We start from the raw sequence: 25,730 nt of genomic DNA on the forward strand, positions 1-25,730 counted from the left end.
TGTCTTGTTGAGGATGCTGAGAGATAGATGCATTTTTCAATTAGCAACATCGATACGAAAATTAGATTTTAATTTTATTATATCTGAACTACGGGTGGGCGATATGGCCCTATATTAATATCACTATATTTCAGGGTATTTTTGTGCTAACAATATTCTTAACAATATGACAAAAAAGGAAAAGAATTGAAAGAGGAAGAGAATTGCCATTTCTCCTCTAATCATCACACTGTAACCTGTGACAGGCTGTTATGATACCACAACTATCACACATTCACATATATGTAGTTTTTTGTCAAGCTGCGAGCGTCACGTAGGTTTACATTACCAAAAGTTTATGACAAAATCACTTGACAACCGAGACTCCTGTGTGCACACAGCGAGAGAGGAGAGGGAGAGACGCTGTGCTGCTGCCAGAGGAGCCGCTGAATGAGTTCCCTCTGAGCGGTAAGTCACTAAAAGAGTCTGAGAAGTCCGGGGCTGTTCATAAAACATTCAGGACGCCACCGTTTATTCCACACTACTGAAGCTGCTGCTCTTTCTGGAACCGCTGTGGAGTCGGTAATAATTTCGCTTTCAGCCATGCTTGTTGTTGCCGTGAGTAACAGTATGATGTCAATATGTCAGCAAGTCAAAATATCGTGAGTATCACGATATAAATTCTTCATATGATATTAAAAATAATACCGGTATTAACATGAACGAGATGCTATGGCACACCCCTAGTCTGAACACCAGGGTACAACATAACAGACAGCCCAGGGGCAGTAAGAGTTCATGATGAGCAAGGTGATTGGCCAGTCACTAGCCCTTCTAGGACAGTGACAGTGAATCAGAGTCTGGGATGTGAGCGATGTCATTGTTTCCAAGACACCTAACCCCCTAACCCCTAACCCATGGAATCCATCCCGATTTGCTAAAATACACCTGAGAATAGCAAAACACGTGCCCTCTTTGTCCACTAGGGACTTTGCTCCTTTGTTACCAGAAAAAATGGTAATGCTGTCATCATACTAGAAACATTACACTTGTGAAGGGCTCAGATAGATAGATAAAAATAATCTAGAGAATTACTGAGGCTATATTCCACCCATGCAATGTTCACTTCACAAGATGGAAAAAGCACAGTACACCTGTATGTGATCACCACAGAGACACAGCAGCACTTCGACTCCATTGTTTCATGGCAAAATTTCACCTTTCACTACAGTTTCAATGTCTATGTGTGTGTATGTAACAGACATGAAAATATATTTCTAACTCAACACTTCTTTTTCCCTTTAAAATAAAAGCCCTCCAGCGTTTCTGTGGAGAGAATCCCTCGTTAACACAAGGCTTTTATTTTTATTTATTATTTACAACTGAGCACACACTTCTTAACTTTTTTCTGTTTAGAATAAATATAAATGGCATTTATAATGAAACAGAAATGTGGAAAACAGCACTTGTGGTAGGATCTGTACAGTTTTGTATATTATCAGTAACTAAAGAAAAACAACCAGATGTACTGCAGTAGGAGCTTCACTGTTTTCATATTATGTATAATAAATCACCAAAATTATGGAAAGAAGTTAGGGTTATGTTAGAGTTATTTTCATTTTCTGGCTGCCAGATCTGTGAAATGTACAAGGGACCAGAAAATCTCTGATCTACTGGCTCGGTGTGCCCGTAGGGGGAAAATGTTATGTTGGACACTGAACTGAACAATTTACATAACAGCTAACCTGGCTGCTGAGCAAAGCTATCAAGTCATTTAAAGCCAACACAAAGCCAAAGATAGGGTTTCTTCATATACGGGAAAATGTTTCATGTGAAGAAAGACATATGCTCTCACTAAAATGCAAAAAGCCAAGGTGTAATTTAAGAGCAAAGACAGATAGATAGAGGGAGAGATGAAACAACACAGAGAGAGGCAGACAGAAAGATAGACAGTGGGGATGACAGCAGTGTGAGAGATGTCGCCACCTGCCACCATTTTTCTCTTCTCCTCTTGGAAATGTATCATCAGTCATTAGGGAGGGGGGGAGCATGACTCGCGGTATCATCATCACTCACACAGACACACACATACACAGGCCCAAACACAAGGCGTATTTTAAGGTATAATGCAGCGGGCCTATAATTTGAGTTCTCTCTACGCAGCATTTTGCTGAGCTTATAAAACCGCCTGCAGCTAATGGTGTGATGGATCCCTCTATTATCACCCAACGCAGGAGACGAGAGTGGGGTATAGTGAGATAAAGGAATGTAATTGGATAGTATTTTAGCCGTGGCAAAAACAGGAGGGTGGTCAGAGACAGAAAGAGAGCATGGGTAACGCTGTAAAATGATAACTGCATGATGAAGTATAAAAGCTGTCCAAATGTGATGGAGCTGTCCAATAAATTAAATCTAACATTAAAAAAGAAATCACCAATGTGTGTAACGTGTGTCTGTAAACTTCAAACTAATGTGACGCAATAATATAGAGTTTATACAGTGGAGCATGAGAAAAAAGTAAAAGACACTAAATGGGTCATTAAAAGCACATAGAGGCCAACTTTAAGTACAGAACAAACTTTGAACAGAAAATGGAAACGAAGTTGTGGTTTTAATTTTTAGTAGTCACACTAGCGATGGGGATATATCTCAACAACTATTTCATTATACAAACATTCAGTGTCCCCAGTGAATGAAGCCTTTTGGGTCATCCCCTGACTTAACAGGAAAGGCAATGACATTCCCATCAGCCTTATACCAGCCTTATGGTAAAGTAGTTTCCTTGCGATTTCACCGTCGCAGACAGATTGAAAATGTCAAAATGAAATCACAAGTTGTTGGGTGATGCCATGATGGCAGTTGTTTGGTGTAAGGCGGTCATAAAGCTTAATTCAAGCTGTCTTAAGTCAGGATTATTTGTAATGATGTTCCAATTAAATCAAACGGGATTAATATTATGTTAAGTTTTTAGTCTTGGCTCGTGCAAATACTGAAGTTCAATACACTCTATGCACACAACACTTCCGCATTCTGCAAATACTGCTTGTCAGTTTCCGGTGTTTTGCATTGCCAGGGTACTGTACTGGCAATGGCGCTGTTCTACACCCAATGTTTGCAGGAGCTCCCCAAGATGAACACTGATGTTCTGATGTTCATAGGATTTGCCAAACTACTAATGCCCCAACCAGCAAACTGGACAAATGCTTTTAATTATATGCCACGTCCTATGTTCACAAACGAAGGTAAGAAAACACAGACTGACTAACGTTAACTAGCTAAGTAGCTACTAATGCTAACTAGATATCTGGAAACAGAGTACTGTACTACTATCCTTATTGTCGTCACTAACATTAGCTATCTGTGTGTAAACTGTGCTTTATCTGGTGTTAATTAGTTAGTTACAGCATATTTTTAATCAGCATAGGCTATATATCATTCTGGCAATATATATCATCTTACGTGGGGTTAACGACCTTAGTCTTGTTGTTAGCCAATGTGTAGCTCGTGCTAACTAGATGTTAGAAGTACAGTAGGATGGATGTGTTGACGTGAGAAATACAGATATAATGCCAACGAGACTTTTGATTGCATCTGTTATTTTATTCAGTGTCCAATGGCCGAATGTAGCGAATTTGCGACAAACATAAATCTTCAAATAACGTAAAAAATATTCGTCACATGAAGTCTATTCCAATATGTCAGCTGTAGAAGCAAACAATAAGCTGGCTCATATTTTTACCTTAGCACAACTTACATCATATTGGACAATTTATCCAAATTTGCAGCCTCCACACACAGCGGTTGTTAGCCAAGCATGCTATTTTTATAATGTTCATAGCATACAGCAGTGCTCAGAGTAGAGAGTAGTAGTAGAGTAGTGTTTCTCCTGTTTCTGAAAACAGAAAAACGTTTTAACTTTTTTGTGCACACTCATTATATATAAACTCACTGCTTCATTCAGTCACTGGCACATTCACGATAAACAAGCTCAAACGAGAAACGACACTGGGGCCGGAAACGAACAAGCAGTAATGTTTAAAATCGGAAGTACGTCACACAACCTAGTGCATGTAGCCTATTACATGAACATTTTCATCAACCAATAGCTAAACAGGAAGCAGCAAACCAGGTCGACAGTAAACATAGAGTTGAAGATGATGATGGTGTTGGACGTCTTTTAAATGTGTTTTCAATGTTTTGTAGTGTCTGGTTTATCTGTGCTTTGTATTCAGCACTAATTAAAAAACATTAGCAGGCTAACGCACTAAACTAAAACGGTCAATATGGTAAACAGCGTACCCGCTAAACATTAGCATGTTAACATTGAAATTGAGGTGGCTGTGGCTCGGCAGTTCGATCCCCAGCTCCTCATCACCGCATGTCAAAGTATCCCTGGGCAGCATCCTTGGGCAAGATACTAAACTCCAAGTTGCTCCCAATGGCTGTTCCATCAGTGTGAGTGTGTGTAAATGGTTACTGAGTAGCAGGTGGCAACATGTATGGTAGCCTTGACCACTGTGTGTGTGAATGGGTGAATGTGACATGTAATTAAAAGCACTTCGAGTGGTTGGAAGACCAGAAAAGTGCGATACAAAGGCAGTCCATTTAGCATTGTTATTGTCAGCATGTTAGCATCCTGATGTTAGTATGTAGCTCACTTAGCCACTTGCAGCAAGATACAGGAATGTGCCACCACAAAATACCACCCGTCTCCACCCAAGAACCTTTTGCCTATTCTTAGTTGGTCTACCCGTGTTTAAAACACCCACGTACGTGAGCTAATTTTGCCAGAAAAGGGGTTTTAGTCCTGTTAAAAACAGATGTCAAACTGGTTTTGGAGGCAAGATAAGAAGCTAAGTAATATAGATGTTAGAACACTGATGAAACAGAACGGCAGAAGAGAAGTGAACAAAAGACGAAAGAAGTTATAGAAAGTCAGACAAAAAGTAATTCAGTGACGGACACGCAGTGAAGTTCATCAGAATATTTCTGGCGCTCACCATGTGTCTGGGGTCTATTAGCTGCTGTGATCAACTCTACAGTGTTTGAAGACTAAGCTCATACCAGTGGTGTGGATGTCTCCTCCTCAGGGTAGGACAACTTTATAGTCTAGTAAGTGTGTTTGTCCCCTGAGAGAAGTCTTGGGTGCAGGGTGAGGAAATGTGTGGGTATGTGTGTGGGTGTGCTCGTACACACAGCACAAAGAGCGAAACTGGTCCCTGCTGGTGTGGAACTAAATGTCACAGCTTGATTAGAATAAATAGTCCTATATGGGCTCTGGGACTGGGCACCAATGCGCAGCAGGGCGAGCATGAGTGTGTGGTGACTCATTGCTTTTGTTCTCTCTCGCTTTCTCTCTCTCTCAGCGCACGCACACACACACACACGCACACACTTGGACACTCTGGCTTCACCTCTCTCTGACCTACCCCAGGGGTCTTTGGGCAGATGTGAAGTCTGAACAACAAACAGAAAGCTGTTACTGCCTCAGGACATGAACTTTACACCTCACTCTGACTCCATCTCACTCACACGCACTTTCACTCACACACATACATACTTCCGTCTCTCAATCTGTGTATCTGTTCAATATGTTGACATGATGGTAGTCACTGGTTGGGCACACTAACAGCTAGATAAAAACAATTCTGACATACATACTGTACACATGGGAGCTTCCACGACCACTGGATATTAGAGGAGGATTTATCTGTCAGGACATCACAGCATCTGGCGCTCTTATGCATGTATTACTACAGGTGTGTGCATGAATATATTGGTGCAGATGCCCATGTTAATGCACATGCATGCATTTATGTTGCACAGTGGAGCCAGGTTCAGCCATACTGCATATATTTCTTTCTATGCGAGTGCACTAATTTGAATTTTAGTGAACTTTCATGACGTGAATTTGTCATTTTGTTCTCTGCTTTGCAATTCTTAGTTGAATAAACAGCAGTAGGAAAAAAACCTGTGACGCCTGAAGCGAGGATGTGCCTGTTTACAAAACAAACATAATCCACATGCTTCAACCTGTGCACATCATAACTACGTGACAGCAGGATACATAAATGATCTGGCCGAGGGGAATGTCTGGTCAGCAGAGCTCATCAAAACTAGCACCAAGCACACACACACACACACACACACACTGCTCGATGCTTGATCCAGTCGATGTCCTGTACTGCACTTAAGTGGATACACACACAGAGTTCAGTTTAGTAGCACCGTGATAATACAGTGAAGTTAAATAGTATTTGTAAAACACGAGGAGAGGAGAGTGAGACTGACGTGTAGAGCAAGGGAAAGACAAACGTGAGAGAAAATGAGACAATGAGAACAAGCGAAAGACAGAGAGAGAGAGATAACAGGGGAAAAAAATGAAAAATAATAAATCAATGAACCTATTCTGTGGCTGCCACAGGGTAATGAAAGCTATTTATTAGCCCATCTATCCCTTTTGTCTCTTTCCTCCTCTCTCTCTCTCTGTCCGTCCGTTCCCTCACTCTCTCTTTCTGTGTTGCGTTCCTCCCGCCCCCAGCATTGATACTCTCATCTCTCTCCACTAAACGCTAACAATTCCATTAAGCACAACAAAACACTCATTTAGAGGTCACATTTGTTTCGCTCAACTTCGCTTGTCATCTGCATACCAACTGAGGGGCTGCCTGCCTCGGCTTGGATTCCTATTATCTGACATGACCTTTCTGTTTTAAAATAATTGGCGGATCATAATGGACTTGCTGCTATTCCCTTTTTCTTTAATGACATGGCTTTAAAACAACTGCACGCTGTCTCTTCCTCACTGTGCATTATTTGTTCTAAAGCATAACTGATTGCTGCAATATCTACACTGTATCATCTATCACATCATATATGCATAAATTCTCCATAACACTAGCCACGACGCACCAAGCTGGTACAATATATTTGCTGGCAGCCAGCGGAATATGACAACAACACGATTACATTTAGCCTGTGAATCCATAAGCTTACGTGACATCTCATATACGGCTTTGATAATCTACAGTATTGCCCTGAGTCACGATTAGCTTAGTAGCCAGCTTCACATTATTTCCAGTTCACAGGCAGTGCCTTAATGCACCAATAATATGCCCCAGAATGCCCAGCAAGGTCACTGCGAGGCAGACGACAGCCGGGGGACCTTTAATGATCTGAATCTGTCAAGGAATTGTACATTTATCTGCCTTACATCTCACTGAACTGCAAAAAAAACACTAGCGAGGCACATGCGAACCACCCGTTCTGCAATCTGCTGGTCGCTGAGATAATTTTCTGCATTAAGATTCTGCACTTATGGATGATTTATTTCATTGTTCCTGAAAAACAGATGTGATGCAAACGCTGAAATGCCAGCACAAAGTTCAGAACAAATGTTTTACTGGAGTAGGATGTAATGGAAGAGATGAGAGCAGCCACTGAATGGGGCTTTTTTAGAGCTGGAGCAAATCAGTTTAAGAATAATTCCAGTGTTTTGGCCTTGGCCTTGTACGGTCCAGGTTTCCTTTGGTAACATGGTCAAATATTTCGAGCTTGATGTCAAACTGGAGACATGGCCATTTCAAAGATGGGTAAGGTTCCTGTTTGTTTCCCTCTTTGTTTGCACTTTTTAAACATTATACTGTGATGTTTCCTGAAAATGACACTCAATATAGCCGACAGCAAGCAGCCCAGGTTGTTATTAGTGATGGTCATTTACCAGAAACTTTCAGCTCCCTGATTATTTCCCTCTAGCCAGCTGCCACCTTATTTAGGTTTTGCAGTGAAATGAAGAGGTTTCATATTGAAAGTTCCTTAGCTCAACTTCATGAATCAGCCGTTCCTCGTCCATTGCGGCACTTTCAAAGCAAGCGACAGGAATAAATAGAAAAAGGGCATCTGATGTCACTGGTGGCCAGTCAGGACATCTCTTTTGTCAGCTTCAAATCCAAAATGGTGCCATACTTGGGTTGAGAGAGACTCTGTCATGTCTCGTCACTAGGCTTGTCACGATACCAGAATTTCAGTAGTCGATACCAATTACCAGTGAATTTCCACAATTCTCGATACTCATTCAATACCACAATAAAAATCAAAAAACAGAACTCATGTATTTCTAAATCCACTACTTCAGGTCTCATTTACACCACAAGCGATGTGGCAGCACCCGTGTATTCACACCAAAACCAAGCAGACGCGTCGCCCAGCAGCCGCTGCTCTCCCGTCAAAATACAAACCACACCTGAACAGTTGGTGGCGGTAGTGCACCGTGTTTGCAAATCTCCAATAAACCCCAAAGAAGAAGAAGTGAGTTTGGACCCAAAGCCCAGGGTGGACAGGTTCGCGCGCCAGTGATTATTCCAACGCTTGGAGAATTAATATTCAGCTCAAAAAATGGGTAAGTACATGAAATATGTAACTGTCAGGTCTCGCTTGGTCAAGGGGGAGATGTCTACGGTGGCCGAGAGAGGTCACAGCACACGCAAACTCATGTTTTTTGTTGAATACCGCGACCATTCACTCACGACTCGCGCAAAAAAATCGGCGTTTCTTCTATTTTCGAGCTTGCTCATGAAAGCAACGTGACTCGAGCAGCACGTAGAACGGATGCAGCGTGAATGCTCTAATGCCCGCTGAGGGCAAAGTTGTATCCGGTACTTATGGAGCCGGAAAAAAAACAGGTACTGATGTATTTTTTGTGTGTTGGCATCGACTTGGTACCAAAGTATCCCTTCTCATGACAACCCTACTCATCACCCCAAAAACACACAAACTTTCTACCAAACAAAAAAAACAAAAAACTCTTCCCTCCACCTACTTCCACTGAAATTTGCTCTCTGGCATGTTGCAGCTTCTTGGCTTGGCAGTAAATTGCACACAACCTGTCAGACACTAGTGGCTCCATTAGTCCGTTTATAAACAAACATCATGTTATGTTAATCATGTTGTCATATGACTCATTACTAATGCAATGTTGTTGAATTTAGCGCCATGACACAGGCAAAACAGGTTGCTGGTGTAGGCTTCTTTTTAATATGCCTGAACGTACCATAATGACAAGCGCTGGTTCAGCCAGTTTGCATTAAATCAAACCAGTTTCAGCCTGTACACCAACCACACCGTCAAGACAGGAAATTGACCTCGCTCTACTCTTTCATGTCAGTTCCTGCTCTTCGCTGTACATCATTTAGTGCTGTATTGGTCGTTTTGGCATCTTCGTAATGTTGAAAAATAGATGAATACTAACTGAAATACATCAAGCATAAATTCAATGGTATACCCCTTTAAAAGTGCACCGAAGGGTTGAGCTGCACAGCCAGTCAGGCAGAAAAGACAGCAGGAGCAAATGTTTCCCACTGGCTGCCACTTACCACTAATGTTAGAAAAATGATAAATGAGTCTCGGCGTGGTGTTTGGAGACTACGTGTTTGCGTGTGAATGTGTACGTGCGCCAGTGTGTGTGCTTCCTTCCTGTAAAGTGTTGTGTCGCATGCCAACGGTTCACAGTGTGAACAGATGTTAGTCAGTAATGCCCTGGGTTTTCTGCACCACAGTCAGGCACTTTTTTTTAGGGTCCTCAGCTCTGAGGAGGAGTCCGTGGAGATGCCTGAATTGCTTTATCGAGCGGAACGCAACTAAGGACACGCAGGCTCGCAGCGGCTGCCAAGAACACACATAGACACACAAACACAAACACAGCACTCGCTCCAAGCATGTGCGGCACAAACCCACAAACAGAGAGTGCATGAAAACCCACACATCTGGAATAATAATACACACACAGGCACCCACAAAACTACAGGGTACCAGGTAGCTTGTGCTCGTAAGTTGGCTTTCAGCCTGACAGGCTTCTAACAGAATAATGGACCCACTGCTGAGTGAATACGGTGGCTGCAGCTTAAAGCCCACAGGAAACATAGTCAGAGAGAATATAGACTGTCATGAAAGAAGAAACATAACTTTAGAAAGATAGTAAGCTTTTTCATGGAACGTCAAAAAATGCTATATAGAGCGTATAAAAGACCCCCAGTGTTTGTCTGTATATTTAACTTTCTCCCTTTTTCCTCCCAACTATTGTGTCCGCCTTCCTTCACTTTTACCTTGTGCTTTATTATAACACCTATTCTCTCAGAGCCAGCCACTACCCTCTATATTTAGCCGCTGCCTGTCACCGAGACACTGATGAAGGAGAGGAAAATGAGTGGTGATGTTGGAGACCACGGGAAAGGTTAGCACTGTCTCTTTGAATAGCATCAGACTCTCTCTGATCATTCATAGTTATATTGCAGACACTAATATCTATACTTAGGCTTGCAAAAAAAAAATCAGGCCCTGTTGGAATATGCATAAAGGATAGTGTCAATCAAGATGAAATGGGGAAAAAAATGGGCAAACTCAGAGATGAGCTGTCACATGTGCGTATGCATGAGCGCAAAAAGGAAGACAAATGCACATCACACGTTTTGGTTGACACACATTGACAAATTCGCGCTCGCACGGGGATGGATGTGGACTCCATGGCATATAGAGAGCTGTCAGCAGACAAAAGCTTAGCTAAGCCAATCCTCTATATCTGATGTGATAATCGTAAGATGATGCAACCATGAGACAGCAGACTTGACAGCAGACAGGCTATTGCTGGCACGATGCACAAGCAGACATTCACACAAGCTTAAAGCAAATGCACCCAAACAGATGCACAAGTTCAGATAAAACCACGGTGAAGTGTTTCTTCCACAGACTTTTAACATATGCTGAGGATGTTAAGAGTTCAGATGATGTTGCCAATCAGGAGAATTAACACAGATTATGGTGTATATAAGAAACTGACAGGTCACATGTTGAGCTCAAGTGAATATTAAGCTCCTCCAAGAGATAAAACTTGCTGAAAACATATTGAAGTGGGTCCAGACAAGCTATCTATGGCTCTATCAAGACAGGGTCTCAGTTCTTTGCTTCCTTAGCTGCCTCATTTAAAAATATTGACTGACCTGTCCAAAATCACAGGAATAATATATGTGAATTATGACGGCTTGCCATTGGCCTAATAAGCCAAACAAATCAAAGAGTCAAGAGTAAGTGTGAAAGATGAGCTGAAACCTTAGAAAAATCAATGTGAATACATAAACATATGGAAGGCTGATTCTGCGTGATTACACTGACTCTTGACTTTTTGAGTCTTATATGGTTTGTTTAAAGCAAAATATTTTCTTGGTTTACGTTTAAAAACTGAAAATGCGGATTACACCAAAACAGTCTTGTTCACAAATGCTCACCAACTATAAAGACATACAGTCACCAGCCACTTTATTAGGTACACCTGTTCGACTGCTTGTTAAATAGCTAATCAGCCAATCATGTGGCAGCAACTCAATGTATTTAGGCATATAGACATGGTCAAGACTAACGTTCAAATCAAGCATCAGAATGGGGAAGAAAGATGATTTAAGTGACTTTGAACATGGCATGGTTGTTGGTGCCAGACAGGCTGGTCTGAGTATTTCAGAAGCTACTGATCTACATAGATCTCTAGGGTTTACAGAGGATGGTTCGAAAAAGAGAAAACAATATCCAGTGAGTGGCAGTTTTCCAGGCAAAAATGCCTTGGAGAATGGCCAGACTGGTTCAAGATGATAGAAAGGCAACAGTAACTCAAATAACCACTGGTCACAACCAAGGTCTGCAGAAGACCATCTCTGAAGCAACAACACGTCCAACCTTGAAGCAGATGGGCTACAGCAGCAGAAGACCACACCAGGTGCCACTCCTGTCAGCTAACAACAGGAAACTGAGGCTACAGTTCACACAGGCTCACCAAAACTGGACAATAGAAGATTGGAAAAATGTTGCCTGGTCTGATGAGTCTGGATTTCTGCTGCCACATTCAGATGGTAGGGTCAGAATTTGGCGTCATGGATCCATCCTGCCTTGTATCAACGGTTCAGGCTGCTGGTGGTGGTGTAATGGTGTGGGGGAGATTTTCTTGGCACACTTTGGGCCCCTTAGTACTAACTGAGCATGGTTTAAACACCACAGCCTACCTGAGTATTGTTGCTGACCGTGTCCATCCCTTTATGACCACAGTGTACCCATCTTCTGATGGCTACTTCCAGCAGGATAACGCACCATGTCACAAAGCTCAAATCATCTCAAACTGGTTTCTTGAACATGACAATGAGTTCACTGTACTCCAATGGCCTCCACAGTCACCACATCTCTATCCAATAGAGCACCTTTGGGATGTGGTGGAACGGGAGATTCACATCATGGATGTTCAGCCGACAAATCTGCAGTAACTGTGTGATGTCATCATGTCAATATGGACCAAAATCTCTGAGGAATGTTTCCAGCACCTTGTTGAATCTATGCCACAAAGAATTAAGGCAGCTCTAAAGGTAAAAGGGGTCCAACCTGGTACAAGCAAGATGTATCTAATAAAGTGCATGGTGAGTATACATCAAAGTCTGGGTACCTGAAACAGCAGACACCAGCATATATCCAAAATCACAGTGGGTAAATATATATGGCTCACTAGCAGACATTTGAATAAGATGACAACTGCCAGCTGGTCTAATATTTTCCTTTCTTTTTTTTAAACAACAGTTGATCAAGTTTTTGCTTTAAGTATCATGCAAGTAAGAATAGTTTCACATGATGTTGGGGACTGCACAAACAACACAAATGCAACGCATAATAAATGTAATCTGACACAAACCCAAATTAAGAAAACAATGTAGAGTTGAGTTCGAGTATGTATTTGTATCATATCACTGAGCTGACTTCACCGATATTGACACACTATATGTGCCAAAAACCTGTCTTTGATGTTGGTGCTCACGTTATTTTTACATCACTATCCCAGTATATTAACAAATTATGGAACTTCAACACAAGCCCATGAAGAAAGCCTTTAAACTTTCCCAAAAAGTCTCATCTGAGACTCAGCTGGAGCACAGAGTATGAACTAGGAAGGTTCAAAAGTGTCTTTTTTTTCCCGGTGTGCTCCTTTTCCCTGCCCCCCCTCAGGGTTGTGTACTTATGCAATAAGCTGCCTGAGGGAGTCAGAGGGATGCTGAATTTATATGAACCCGACTCTTTGACATCACAGCAAAATTCATGCAAACACAAAAACCTACACACACACACACACACACACACACACACACACAAACGTACGCATACACACACATACAACACATCCCCCCTTCCAGAAACTTTCCAAACTTTACTTTTCCTCAGGATTTTTATTTACAGGGTGGCAAAGCCTGTGTGAAGGAGAACGTGAAGGGACAGTGATTTCGCACAAGGAGAGGGGCAGATATTAAGCTCAAGGTTTGAGCTGTTAGCATAAAATCCAAAATTAGCATGCTAGTCGCATACACCTCCTCTCCTCCATCCACCCTTCCTTCATCTTTGCTCCCTCGCTCTGTTGAGAGCTCTCTTTCCCTCATCTGAAAACAATTTTGGCAACAGAAAGGTCAGACGGATAAACGGGGAACATAATTAAGTATTTTGAAGGGTTTCAGGGCTGTGGCTAATATGCTAATTAATACTTTAATATGATGAGAGGGGATCCAAGAAGAGCAAGACTTGACCCAAGACTCTGTTGCAAACTCAAGTCTCTAAGTGAAGTTTTTGTGAGCACGCATATGTGTGGGAGAAGGTGTGTGTTGTCACACCCTCATCAGTGTTACCAGGGCTTGTGGTGACGTGTCTGTTATATGGAGCCCTCAGTGACTATCATAATGTGTCAGTGGTGTATGTGTTTGTGAAGACTGCTATCATATTCTCACATCGTTATGTCATGCGTGTGTCTGTATAGTAGGCTGAGTGTAAAGCTCGCCACAAGCTCAGTGTTATTTTACACCATCTAACACCATGGATGAGTGTGTGTGTGTGTGTAAGTGTGTTTATCCGTATGTGATTTTGCCTGCAACCTCAGGGTTGTCCTAATCCATCCAGCTGATAAATTCACCCCACAGCAGGGGGAACACTGTTCTTTTCCAGTAGCATCACTCCACAGATCCGAGGAGAAAACACCCAGGTTGTGTGTGCATGTGTGTGGGGTGAAGGCACATAATGGTGCAGTCAGCACTAGTGTCATGAAGGACGCAAAGCCTATTCCATCATGCTCTACGTTAACACATACACTTGTGCGTTTCGGGGAGCACACTCAAAAATGCAAGCCTACCCTGTACACATTTTTGCATATGTTTGATAAAGGCAGGGTAAATGTGAGCCCCAAAGTCCCACTGTTACCTGACAGTGTTTAAGGACACACACACACACACACAGGCACATATCCTCTCCACACAACAACCCAACCACCATACACAAAAGACACGGACAGCGTATGTTACCTGATATCCCCTCCCCACCACACACAGACAGAAAAACAGAGTTTGCATGTTACCTGATGCTGCTCATGCTGCCTGCCTCTGATCCCAGTTTGCATCTCTCCAGCTGGGTGGCGACAATCTGACGCTCTGCCTCAAGTTCCCTGGTCAGGCGTTCAAACTGAAGCTCCTGAAGAGATAAAGAACAACCAGGTGTGTGTTAGACAGAGCAGGAGAGGGAAAGACCTGAGGTTCTGCTGGGAGGCACTTTGGTATGACAGTGTCTTTACTTCAGAAATACCAACACTATTTCTTCCTCTCCCATCTGATTGGTCATTAGTGGGAGAAGGTTGGGGTGGTAAAGCTATTACAACCATAGATATCCTTCCCCAGAGTACAATACGTAACCTTTTAAAGCCACCCAACAGCATCAGTATAGTATTTCGATGTGAATAATAAGTTGCTTTGGGACCGCAGCTTACGTGTCGGGTTGGGAGAAGCAAAGCATTGTTAGCCGCGGGTCATGGAAACAGCTTAGGGCTGGAAGACAGCTCCGCGACAGTTAAAAATGAAGTGTGATCATTAACATGAATGTGATTGACAGGTGGGAAAAGGCGTGAAGCAGAGCGACTGGTTCAAAGTGTTCTAAATGTGTGAGCAAAAAAATAAAAAAAGCCCTTTAATCCTAACCCCTGTGTGGTGCGGGAGGGGTTGACAACCAGAGTCGTTGAAGCACTCTTCTACCCGAAAACTGGGTTACAAACTGTAAATCTGTCTAACGAAGATATTTGTGGAATTCCTTCATGAAATGTGTTTGTTATTCCCAGATGAGTTGTTTTCCTGTCTGGTTCAACAAAGAAATGTTCACATTTGAAAAGTGACAGAAAGGTAGATGAGAATTTAAAACAAAAGAGTTTTTGTTTTGTTTTTCCACAAGGTAGCTGGTAACAGCAGTCCTCTGCTGACAAGAAGATTACACATCTACTGGCTGGATCCTCTGATTTTACAGTGAAATATACATTTTAAGTGATGGCATTTTGGTACCTGATGTGAAAACACTGCAGTGGTCTTCACTGCAGAGTGGACTACTGTAGATGTGAAGAGGAAGAACAATACAAACTAATAACAGCCTGTAACACAATGAAACATCATGCCGCCAGCGCAAATTATTGCAATGCAAATGTAATTCTACTGCGTAACATCACGATCATTGAGACTGAGGATTAAATGTCTATTGCCATGATTACTTTTCAGAGTCATGGTGTTATAAACTGCTATTAGGGATGCACTGATCCAATATCTGGATCAAATATCGGCTCCGATATCATCAAAAGATATGGCTTGGGTATTGGAAAATGCAACCTACACCTGAGGCGATCCTTTCCCTTTAAATCTCTTGTGATGCGAGCTACGTCATACGTCATGGAGAGAAGGAGAGAATCTGCTGTGTGGAGGTATTTCACACTATTTCAACTGCTGTTATTTTACTTAAAAATAAATAGTTCATCATTGCATTAATCTGTTTCATCTTGTTTCAGTTTATCTTAGGAAAGAACTGTGTAGTCATCAATGCCTGATGCCTCTAGTCTTTTCTGTTCTAGGTATATAGCTTTTTAGGTCAACCATGGTATCGGATCGGTACCGGGTAACGGCTGATACCCAAAGCCACAGCATCGGGATCGGTATCGAAACTGATAAAACTGGATCGGTGCATCTCGAACTGCTATACAGTGTTTAAGCATGGGATAAGCACTAAAACTCATGGACACCTTATTCAAATTGGACTTCATCGATACCCCAGTGCAGACCCTGGTGTTGTTGTTTATATATATATATATATATATATATATACATATATATATAAAACTTTAACCCCCACCCCTGATGACCATTTGTGTATCACTCACCCATTGTTAAAGTTTTGAACAAATTTTGTTTGTCTTAGATAACTAGAGCGAACAAAAATCCCATATCTATGAAAATTCTTGAACTCAAAGGCAACCATGTTTAACAACAGGTAAACTATATTGAAACATCTGTTTGCAAACTTTCATTCAACTTGTGCAGTATAACCTGAGTCTCATTTACCTAGTCATATGATCAGTACTTCCCAGACAGACAGCCCTTTCTGATGGGGAACTAACCAAGAGTGAAACTTGGTATGCTCTCCTCCAAGCCAGACTCCATTGACAAAAACGATCATTTTGCCTCACAGCTGCTGGTCTACAACTGCCTCTATCTTGAGTTTATTTGTGTTAATGTGGGACTTTGGTGAATCCAAATTAACCCTTTAAAACACCAAAGTCACACAAGAACTCAAACTAACAAAATGATTGAAGCAGCAGTAGACAAGCAGCTCCAGTGTTCAGTGAGGTAAAATTACTGTTTTTGTCAATGGAGTCTGGCTTAGAAGAGACCATAGATGAGTCAGTCAGAAAGGGCGGTCTGTTTGGGAAGTACTGAGCACATGACTGGATTAATGAGAGTTGGATTATAATGCACAAGTACAAGGTTTCAAAGGGATGTTTTGATATAGTTTTGCTGTTTTTAAACATGGACCCCTATGATTTCAATTCATTAAGATTTGTCTCTGTTTTTGAATTCTTTGTTCACAGTGGAGGCATGCAAGTTTTCTTCACAAATTCAACGTAGCCTAAGGTGAGTAACTGAAATGGTTATTTAAAAATTTGGGGGGTGATGTTCCTTTAAATTTGTGCTTCTGTCTGTCGTCACGCAGCCTTAATTGATATTGCGTGTGCCTACAGTCTGGCGGGTTTCATGTTCTCGCCAGTTAACACCCATGCCAACACATGGCTGGGAGCTGTTTTCGTATACAGGCTGTATAGGTGGTATATTACCCCTGAATGTGTCACTTTTAACCCAGTCCTGTGTGCATGTATGTGTAGTAGCTCTTTAAGTCGCTTACTGACAGTTGTACATCAGTCATCCCGCTGTGAGCCAGATAGATGTGATTTCAAAACCAGCAATCATTGTGTGTAAGTATGTGCATGTGCGCGTGTTTGTGTGTTGCATTCAAGTTAATCACAGGCACACGGAGGCAGATCAATAGTGCAGTGAACTCCACCCCACTGAAGATGCTGTGTACGTACGACCGAGCGCGTGCGTGCACGAGACCCAGAGAGGGAGAGTGTGTGAGCGAGACGTGGAGAGAGTGTATGCTGGTTTGATTGGTTTTCTCAAAGCCAATTGAAGCTCTGAATGAGTTGATCCCCAGTCGCTATCTCGAGTCTCCAACCTCAATCCCCTCTCCTCCCCAACACTACAGAGCACAATGCAATTCATCTCCCTCTCCCTCTCCCTCACCCCTTTTTTTCACGCACGCTTACAGCAGCCACATAAATATGCACACTCTTTCTTCCCCTCGTTCCGTCTTTCCTCTCGTACACACATTTATGTTCTTGCTTTCTCCCTCGTCTCTCTTCTTCTCTCCCTCGCTCACACATGCACAGTCTCTTAAGTGCCAAAAGCAAGCCCCCGACACATACATATGTAGTACTAGCTGTAGTAGTTCATTGATCTCACAGCAGGAGATTCCTCTATCTGTGGGACACACTGTATGGTATATGAAAACACATCAGCACAGTCCCCATGTGATGCAAGTTCACACAGAAACTGTTAATAAGTGAAACCTGTGACATCACACCACGAGCCAGGTACAATCCCACTTTCTTCCCACTGCTCTGCTAATCTCTCCATTCACTCCACCTCTCCATGCTTCCCTCCATTCATCGCTCTCCCTCCTGTCAGCAACTCCTCTCTAGATTTCCCTGGCTCTACCTCGCGACAAGATAAACCTCATACATGTGAACAACAAAGTAGCAGGTTCATCCACCCCTATGATTTGCAAAGCGAGGTGACGCTGGGAATTTGAGCAGGGTCTATTAAACCCTCCGGACCCGTAATTCTAAATTACAGCTTTGTTTTACAGCGAGGTGCCTCGCTTCAAAGCCCCGCTCTGCTCCCCACAGCACACTGCTTTGTCACCTTGTTTGCCACTGCTGCAACTGTTTTAAATCCTCAAGGTGTAAAAATGCAAATCCCTGCACCTAAAGTAGCATTATGCTAATTGATGATATATAATGCCTCGACTGTAAAGTATCTTAAACGCCTTCTGAGGTAACTTGGGAACGCTTGGATGCAAAAACAAATGGGAAACCCGTTAGGCCAGCTCTGTGCTGAGGTAAAATTTGTTCAGTTATGCATAACCTTTTGTCATACATTGTTTTCAGTTAAATCCTTTGCCTAAGGATCTGGTGTGCTCTTGATGCATTACGATAAATGATGTCTACGGGGATGAACTGCCTGACTTTCAAGAGCACATTCATGAATTTGCTAAGTGATAGTACCAGTATTTCTACCAGATAAGTGAGTTTAACTGACTTGTCCAATTACATGCAGCTGTGCATGTTGATGAGCTGAAACTACAAGACAGCAGAGAGCACATTTGAAGCCATCATAGCTAATGTTGGAAACTCTGTTCTGCAGTTTTTATCTATAATTATGGATGCCAAAAGATCCTCTGGCTTTTGCAGTCACATAAAAATTTGATTTTTGTGACTTGGAGACCCACACCTCTGTCTGTTTTGTGTGACACACACCATTGTACACCACTGTGTTGTGAACAGATAAAAAAGCTGCTGTAACACGGTGCCACAACAGTCAGCATCACTTGTTAAAATGTTGACTCTGTCCTAATTACTACACTTAGGGAATCTTAAAAAAGGCAACTTGAGAAAGTCCTTGTGATGTTTTTGAGTTTTTGTTGAATTACGTTTTTAGCACAGCACACATCTGCCAGCTCAGCAACATTTGACTTGGTTAAAGCTTCCTCACTCGCTTAAGCCGGAAAATCATGAAGTAAATTCAACCTGACACAAACATGAAATCTACAGACGGATGCGAGGTAAATTATTCTGTACTGGCGATGTAAATAAGTACTCTAACAACATTGTAAGTAAGCTAGGTACAACAGAGTGAGTCTTATTTTAAGGTGCTGACATAATTCGATGTAACTATGATGAAAAAAGAAGCCTATACAAGGAATTAAACTTGGCATGCCGATATGAACTGCAAGACTAAGAGAGGTGTGAATTATGGGAAATATTAACACATACAAATATAACTGCCTGTGCCAAAGCTGCTAAAAGCCTTATACTGGGACAACATCTGTTACATTATTCACTTAGACGAGTACATTTGGAGACGAGCAGTAATTTTCTTTTCCTACTATACATTTAAAGGAGGCAACCAAGCTATTTCTCAGCTGGGAGAAATTTATCTTCCTGACCATGCTTCAAAAAGTTACCCGAATGTCATCTCACCAAGAACAGTGCAACAATGCAGATTCTGGACCAACTTATAAACTTAATTTTAACTCATAAACATTCAAATCAGAAGGATTGGATTTGTCATGCCAACTATTTCTGACCGTTCTGCATGTGTGTTTTACGAACGCGCTGCTGTTCTGCTGATTCCATAAACTGTAACCTAATTACTAACCTATTTGTTTTGTGTGTAGCCGTGTATTTTACCTTGGTATGTGCATGGACCACAGTTCAGTATATCCAAAACTGATGAGCCGGCAGTTTCAGCTGGTGCTCCTTGCGCTTCGTCTGTGTGCTGTGTGTTTCTATCAAAACGTACAAGGTGTAGGATTCCACTATGTCGTGCACATGTCACCGCCTCCTTCCTAGGACTGAATAGGAGACTGAAAGCAGCACCCACAGCCCCAGAGATCTCTATGGCAACTGTAGAGCCACGTCCACCCCTCACCCTGGCATTATGAATTAGGTCCTGACTCCTCCCACACACAGTCCCTGCCCTGCCACATACCTGCACTGCTCTCACAGAGGTGTTTGTGTTTTGAGTCTTTCTCCTAAATAAAAGCAAACCAACACCTGTAGAGAAGTGATCAGTCTGTTCCTAACATTTCTTAGTGAGCAGGTCTACTTGACTGTCACCTCAGCATTTTTCATTGGATAATTAATGCTAATCAGACAGCTGCACAGACAAAACACAATGTTACCACTCTGTGCACCTTCAGCTCTTGCTGTATATATTTCTACCAACACAGCTGCATTTGAAATTTAAACTTAAGAATAATTGGAGGAAATAAAACAGTATAAACATGCACTGGCTTAACAAGTCAATCCTACATACATAAACAGTATAAAGCCAGAAAATACTCTGTGTATTGGCACTTATTGTACACAAATTTATGGACATAAAGACATGCACTTAAACCTGTGTATTAATGTGCACTAAGCCCCAATAGTTCCAGAGGCAGAACACGGGGGTGCTCTCCAGCCTCCCTATGGAGGAGATCCCCCTTAAGGCAGGTTTATACTTGTGCGTCACCTCTATGCAGAGCCTACGTCACAGCCTACACACATGGCCGGTGCCATTGCCAGCGTTTATACTTGTGCAGTGGTATGGCTGTGTCACTCTGCAGTTACATCTTCAAAACACTAGTCAGCCATGGAGGTTTCTGTGAAGTGTTGTGAAGTTTAGTTGATTCAAAACACACTTTAAACGTGGCTACAATGTCAAACACAAGTACACAAATTGGCTTCACTATAACTCGCAGCATTCGCAGACAAACCACTTGTCTTTATCTGGACACATTTTCCCCACAAATACAACATGCTAATGTTTTTAGCACAAGCCTATGGCATTTTACGTTGTATAAATTAGCCTAGCAGCTAGCAGAGATTTCCTCTGCTCATATGAAGCCAGGGACAACAGCAACATTTAACAAAGGTAATGTTACAAAATTTGGCTCCATTACAACTCGCAAGGTTCACTGACAAAACAAATGTCTTATACTAAACACATTTTCCCCACAAATACAACATGCTAACGTTTTTAGCAAAAGCCTATGGCATTTTACATTGTATAAATTAGCCTAGCAGCTAGCAGAGATTTCCTCTACTCATATGAAGCCAGGATAAATCTCAAATATGACTCAAAATACTATTTTGTGGAGGCTTAACTGTCTTCACAATTTATTGTTTCTTATCTGTGAAATTAACGTAAATAAAAAGCTTCATTTCCACTGAGGGAAATGGTTTCAGCTTACAAAAACAGCCAGGGGGTCTGCATCGCCACGGCGTGTAGTTACATTTCTGGGGAGGTGCTCGACAGGCTACAGCATAGGCTCTGTGTAGGCACAGAGTTAATTTGACGCAGAAGTATAAATCCCACTTTAGGGATCCACAGAGCATCACATTATCCAACTGCAAAGCCTCTGAGACAGCTTTCACTAAAATAAGAACATACCCAAACTAAACAGAATAAAAAAAAGTGAAATACAAAGCTTTTTTAAGTTAAAGAGGGAGCATTTTATTTGCTATTGAGGGATTTTCATAATGTGACCTTCTGCATCAGTGAGTAGAATAAAATTACAGGCAGGAATACCTACAGGTAATGTGCACAAATTGTCGAGGAAATCAAACCCAGACAGAGAGCCAGGATCCCGCCCTACAAAGTGCTCTCTGTCATTTTCATGTGTTTAAGTTTTCTATGGAAAGCACAAACTTTCTATCTCATTCAACGCAATCTCATTGGATAATGTTCGGAGGTGTTTTCCAGTGGCAATAAAACAAAACACTGGCAACGTTTTACAAGACACAGGCAATAAATATGTGGGGGCTAATAGTGGGACAGAATGCAGGATAACATAGAAGTGGCCCATGTATCACAGCTTTAAATGGGATAGATGGCAGCCATAGTCGTATAGTTCTTTCACCGTTTAAGCTAAATTTCTCCACTTGCCACCATAAAGACACTGTGTGCTGTCTGTACGTGATTGTCTGTGTGTGTCTAGAGATAAGGCCCAATCATTATAAAGTGGCCTATGGGCAGCTATTAACAGTGCTGTTTTTGGATGGGAGACAAAAGGCTATCAAATAGAGCTATGACCTTCTAGCTGAGAAGTAACTCTCCCTCACTCTTTCATTCTTTCTCTCCCCTTCCTCAATCAGCGAGGAGGAATGAAAACAACTGAGATGAGATGAGTGGGAGAGGGGGAGTGTGAATGGGAGCTGGTAAAAAGGTCACTCTCCTCTCCTCCGTCACTCCTATGCATATTAAAAATTCCCTCACACACAGTAACAGTCACCCCCGTTCCTCTTTTCTAAACGTACAGCTGTGGTTCATGTAGCCTAGGTATGGTTCAAATTTAGCTGACATTCATTTCTGCCCGTCTCTCTCCCCCTTCAGCTTGTCTTGTCTGTCACTTTAATGAGTGTGAAAAGTCAGCCATGAGTCAGAGGGGGCAAGAATTGGAGGACAAGAAAAGGAGGGAGTAGAGGGAGAAAGCAGGGAAGACAGAAAGAAGAGACTGTTGATGAAAGTCACATGAGCTGATGGCCGAGGGGAGGCCCACACCTGATCCACTCCCTCTGCATGAGCATGTGCGCACAAGAAAGAGAGAAGATGAAAAAGAGAAGAGAGGAAAACCAAGTACCAACGTGGGCTGATCATGTCATGATCATGACTTTTTTCCCCCAGCAATGCAGGTATTGTATGTCTGAGTATGAACACTGGGGTTTAGTTTTACCTGCCATGGGGCATGTGTGCTTGTATCTCTATCTTAGTAAGATCAAACACCAGGCTGAAGACTTCTGTGTGAAGTCATAGCTACCGGTACCTTTTAATCACGATAGTCAGTGAACAAATCTGTTCTTTAGCTCTTTCTAATCACACAAAGCCTGTCTTTCTACTTGCTTAAAAAGAAAACAGACCAGATAGACCAAAACTATAGATGCTGCAGCTATAGTTTTGGCATGCTGGATAGCCGATGGAGCCTTGTGGCTGGCTTCCCGGCTTTGGGGCATTTTGCAAAGCGCCCCGAAGCTGGAAAGCCAGCCAAGTGTCCACCTTCAGCTTTCCGGCTTTGGGCACTTTGCAATGCTTCCACCTCCTTTCTGAATATGGTGGCTCCATGAAGCTCTGTCGTCTCTGCTGCAAAGTGCCCTAAAGCCGGGATGCCAGGCATGATCTTTTGCTCGTGGCTTCCTGGGTTTGAGGCGTTTTTTGGTGCTTCTGCTTTCTCTCTGGACCTGGCATTCTCACTCAGGTGCGCTCTCAGGTACCAAAGTTAATGGCAGTGATGGATTTAATGTTAATCAGTACTCAGTAGTGCCAATGTTGTTTGGTTGGCACCCTCAAAAGTACCGAGTTGGGTACCCAACTCTATTGAAGTAATTGCTGAGATCTGGGTAACAGCTACATAAAAAAAGGCTTGACAAGGCAAGACGTTCATCAGGTTGTAAACAACAGGTTAGCCACAATATGTACCACCTTATTCTAGAAATAAAGCTGGAAACAGCAGTGCTCATAATTTTGTGAATAATGTATGCAAAACTACAGCAATTAAATAGAGGCTAGGTCAACCAAGAAAACAGTCTTAACAAGTTACTGGCAAAACAGTTTGGTTAATCATTTACAGTTTGTTTTCTTTTCCAAATAATAAGATAAGCTGTAATATAAATTAATTATCCTTTAAAATAAAAGCTGATTTTAGATTATGTGTGGTTACTACTGGTGTTGGGAATACATGAAAGAATATAATATCAGGGTGGTGTCCTCATACAGAGGGGGAAAACAAGACTGTGTGTATGTGTGTTTGCGGACATGCATGACTGTGCCTGCACTGATTGTGTATTACTGTTCATGTGTGCACATCTGCGTGTCGGTGTGCACGCAGGTGCTCGAGCCATCTGGCAAATGATGATACTAGACAAAGAAATATTACACATCTCGTCCTGGTTTCCTCCTGCATCAACTTTGCTCATTAACACATATCTTTTTCCATAACAAATGATTCATTATTGTTGGACACCAGGGATACTAGTCCTTCCTATCGCAGCGATGGCGGGCCTTTTCCGTACCAGCACGCTTCTAACGAAATTTAATTTATATTAGCAGCAATACCTGGGGGGTGTTCTTTAATGCGATTATGGGCACGGCAATAATGCAATGGACAGCACATCAGTGCTGATAATAAAAGTAAAGACTTGAAGGGATTATGGCTCATAAACAGCATAAATGCACAAAAACAACAACAAAAAAAAGGCAAATACTAATACTACTTTTACTGGATTGCCAACTACTCCTGTCCCTACTATCAATAATAATAATAATTTAAAATAAATAAATAAATAAATAAATAAAATAATACTAGCAATAATAGCAACAATAATAATAATTTAATTTAATTTAATTTACTGAACAGGCGCCCCGAGCAGTTGGGGGTTCGGTGCCTTTCTCAAGGGCACCTCTGCAGTCCATGCTCCATATCTGGTCTGGACGGGGACTTGAGCCAGTGACCCTCCGGTTCCCATGGAGTCCCTATGGACTGAGCTACTGCCACCCCAACAATAATAATAATAATAAGAATAGAGCCCAGTGATGGGAAAAAAACACATAACAGTCAAAACTATGAATGAATCTAATTGTGCCAGTGACCCCACACCACTACATCCTACTGGATTAACTACAGGCAAGACTAGTCAACAAGAGAAGACTGCTCTCAGGGTCTCATTTATCCTGGTTGGTGGACTCACAGATGAGGGTAGGAGATGTAACACAAATAGGAATAGATTCAGTTCTGCAGGATATTTACGGTAATTTCTCCTGTGCACTGTGTCCACAGTAAGCAAAACAGACTGTTAAACTGCAGTTTACCTATAACAGTACCCAACTGGTCCAGATTCCTCCTTAGTCATTAGTTCAAGGTCTACATAGTTCAATACATTTAGCATCATGTTTGCATTTGGCCATGTCATCAAACTACTTCACTGTCTCTGTCAAGTAGCTGTCTGTTAATCACTCACTCTACTGTATACAGCAGGAAACAGCACTTCAAAATAAAAGCTCTGTGTCAGAAATTCACTGTAAATATTAAGTGTGCTTTTATTACAAACTTGTCGCCTTTGCAAGACACTTGCGTTCCATTCAGAATGGACTCACAACCCACTTTTGGGCCGCGACCCACCAGTTGGAAACCACTGACCTATGATGTAACACATGATAATCCATCTTTAATAAAATCAGAATGTTTGAAAACAGCCTCATAGGTCATTTGTCAGTTCATTGTGTTCGAACTTGTAGCAAATTCATTTACTTTGACATTTAAGTTTAAACCCTGAGAAGATATAAGTCTGATAAAAGTATTGAATCACTTGGATCAACATGAAGTGCAATAATGATTTCTGAATAGAGCCTATTTTGTCGCCAGATATTATCAAATTTAGTCAGTGACAGTGACAGACTCACAACAGCAACTGTCATATCCTATCCCAGGACACGAAGGCTTTTATAAATATGACAAACACAACACAGTGTACTCCCAGACTAAATTTACCATCATATTCCCGTAATTTTCACAGT

At 41.9% G+C, this 25,730-nt stretch overlaps 1 protein-coding gene across 3 annotated transcripts in view; it reads right to left on the reverse strand.

Annotated features, from left to right (window-relative positions):
- ctnnd2a (catenin (cadherin-associated protein), delta 2a) overlaps positions 1–25,730 on the reverse strand; it is a 363,304-nt gene that overhangs the window by 233,422 nt on the left and 104,152 nt on the right. For all 3 annotated transcript variants that reach the window (XM_049565221.1, XM_049565224.1, XM_049565223.1), the window contains exon 3: positions 14,393–14,505. In XM_049565221.1, coding sequence (XP_049421178.1) covers positions 14,393–14,505 — 113 coding nt within the window. The remainder of the gene's footprint in view (positions 1–14,392; positions 14,506–25,730) is intronic.

This window comes from Epinephelus fuscoguttatus, linkage group LG21, assembly GCF_011397635.1.
Source record: "Epinephelus fuscoguttatus linkage group LG21, E.fuscoguttatus.final_Chr_v1".
NCBI classification, from domain to species: Eukaryota; Metazoa; Chordata; class Actinopteri; order Perciformes; family Serranidae; genus Epinephelus; species Epinephelus fuscoguttatus.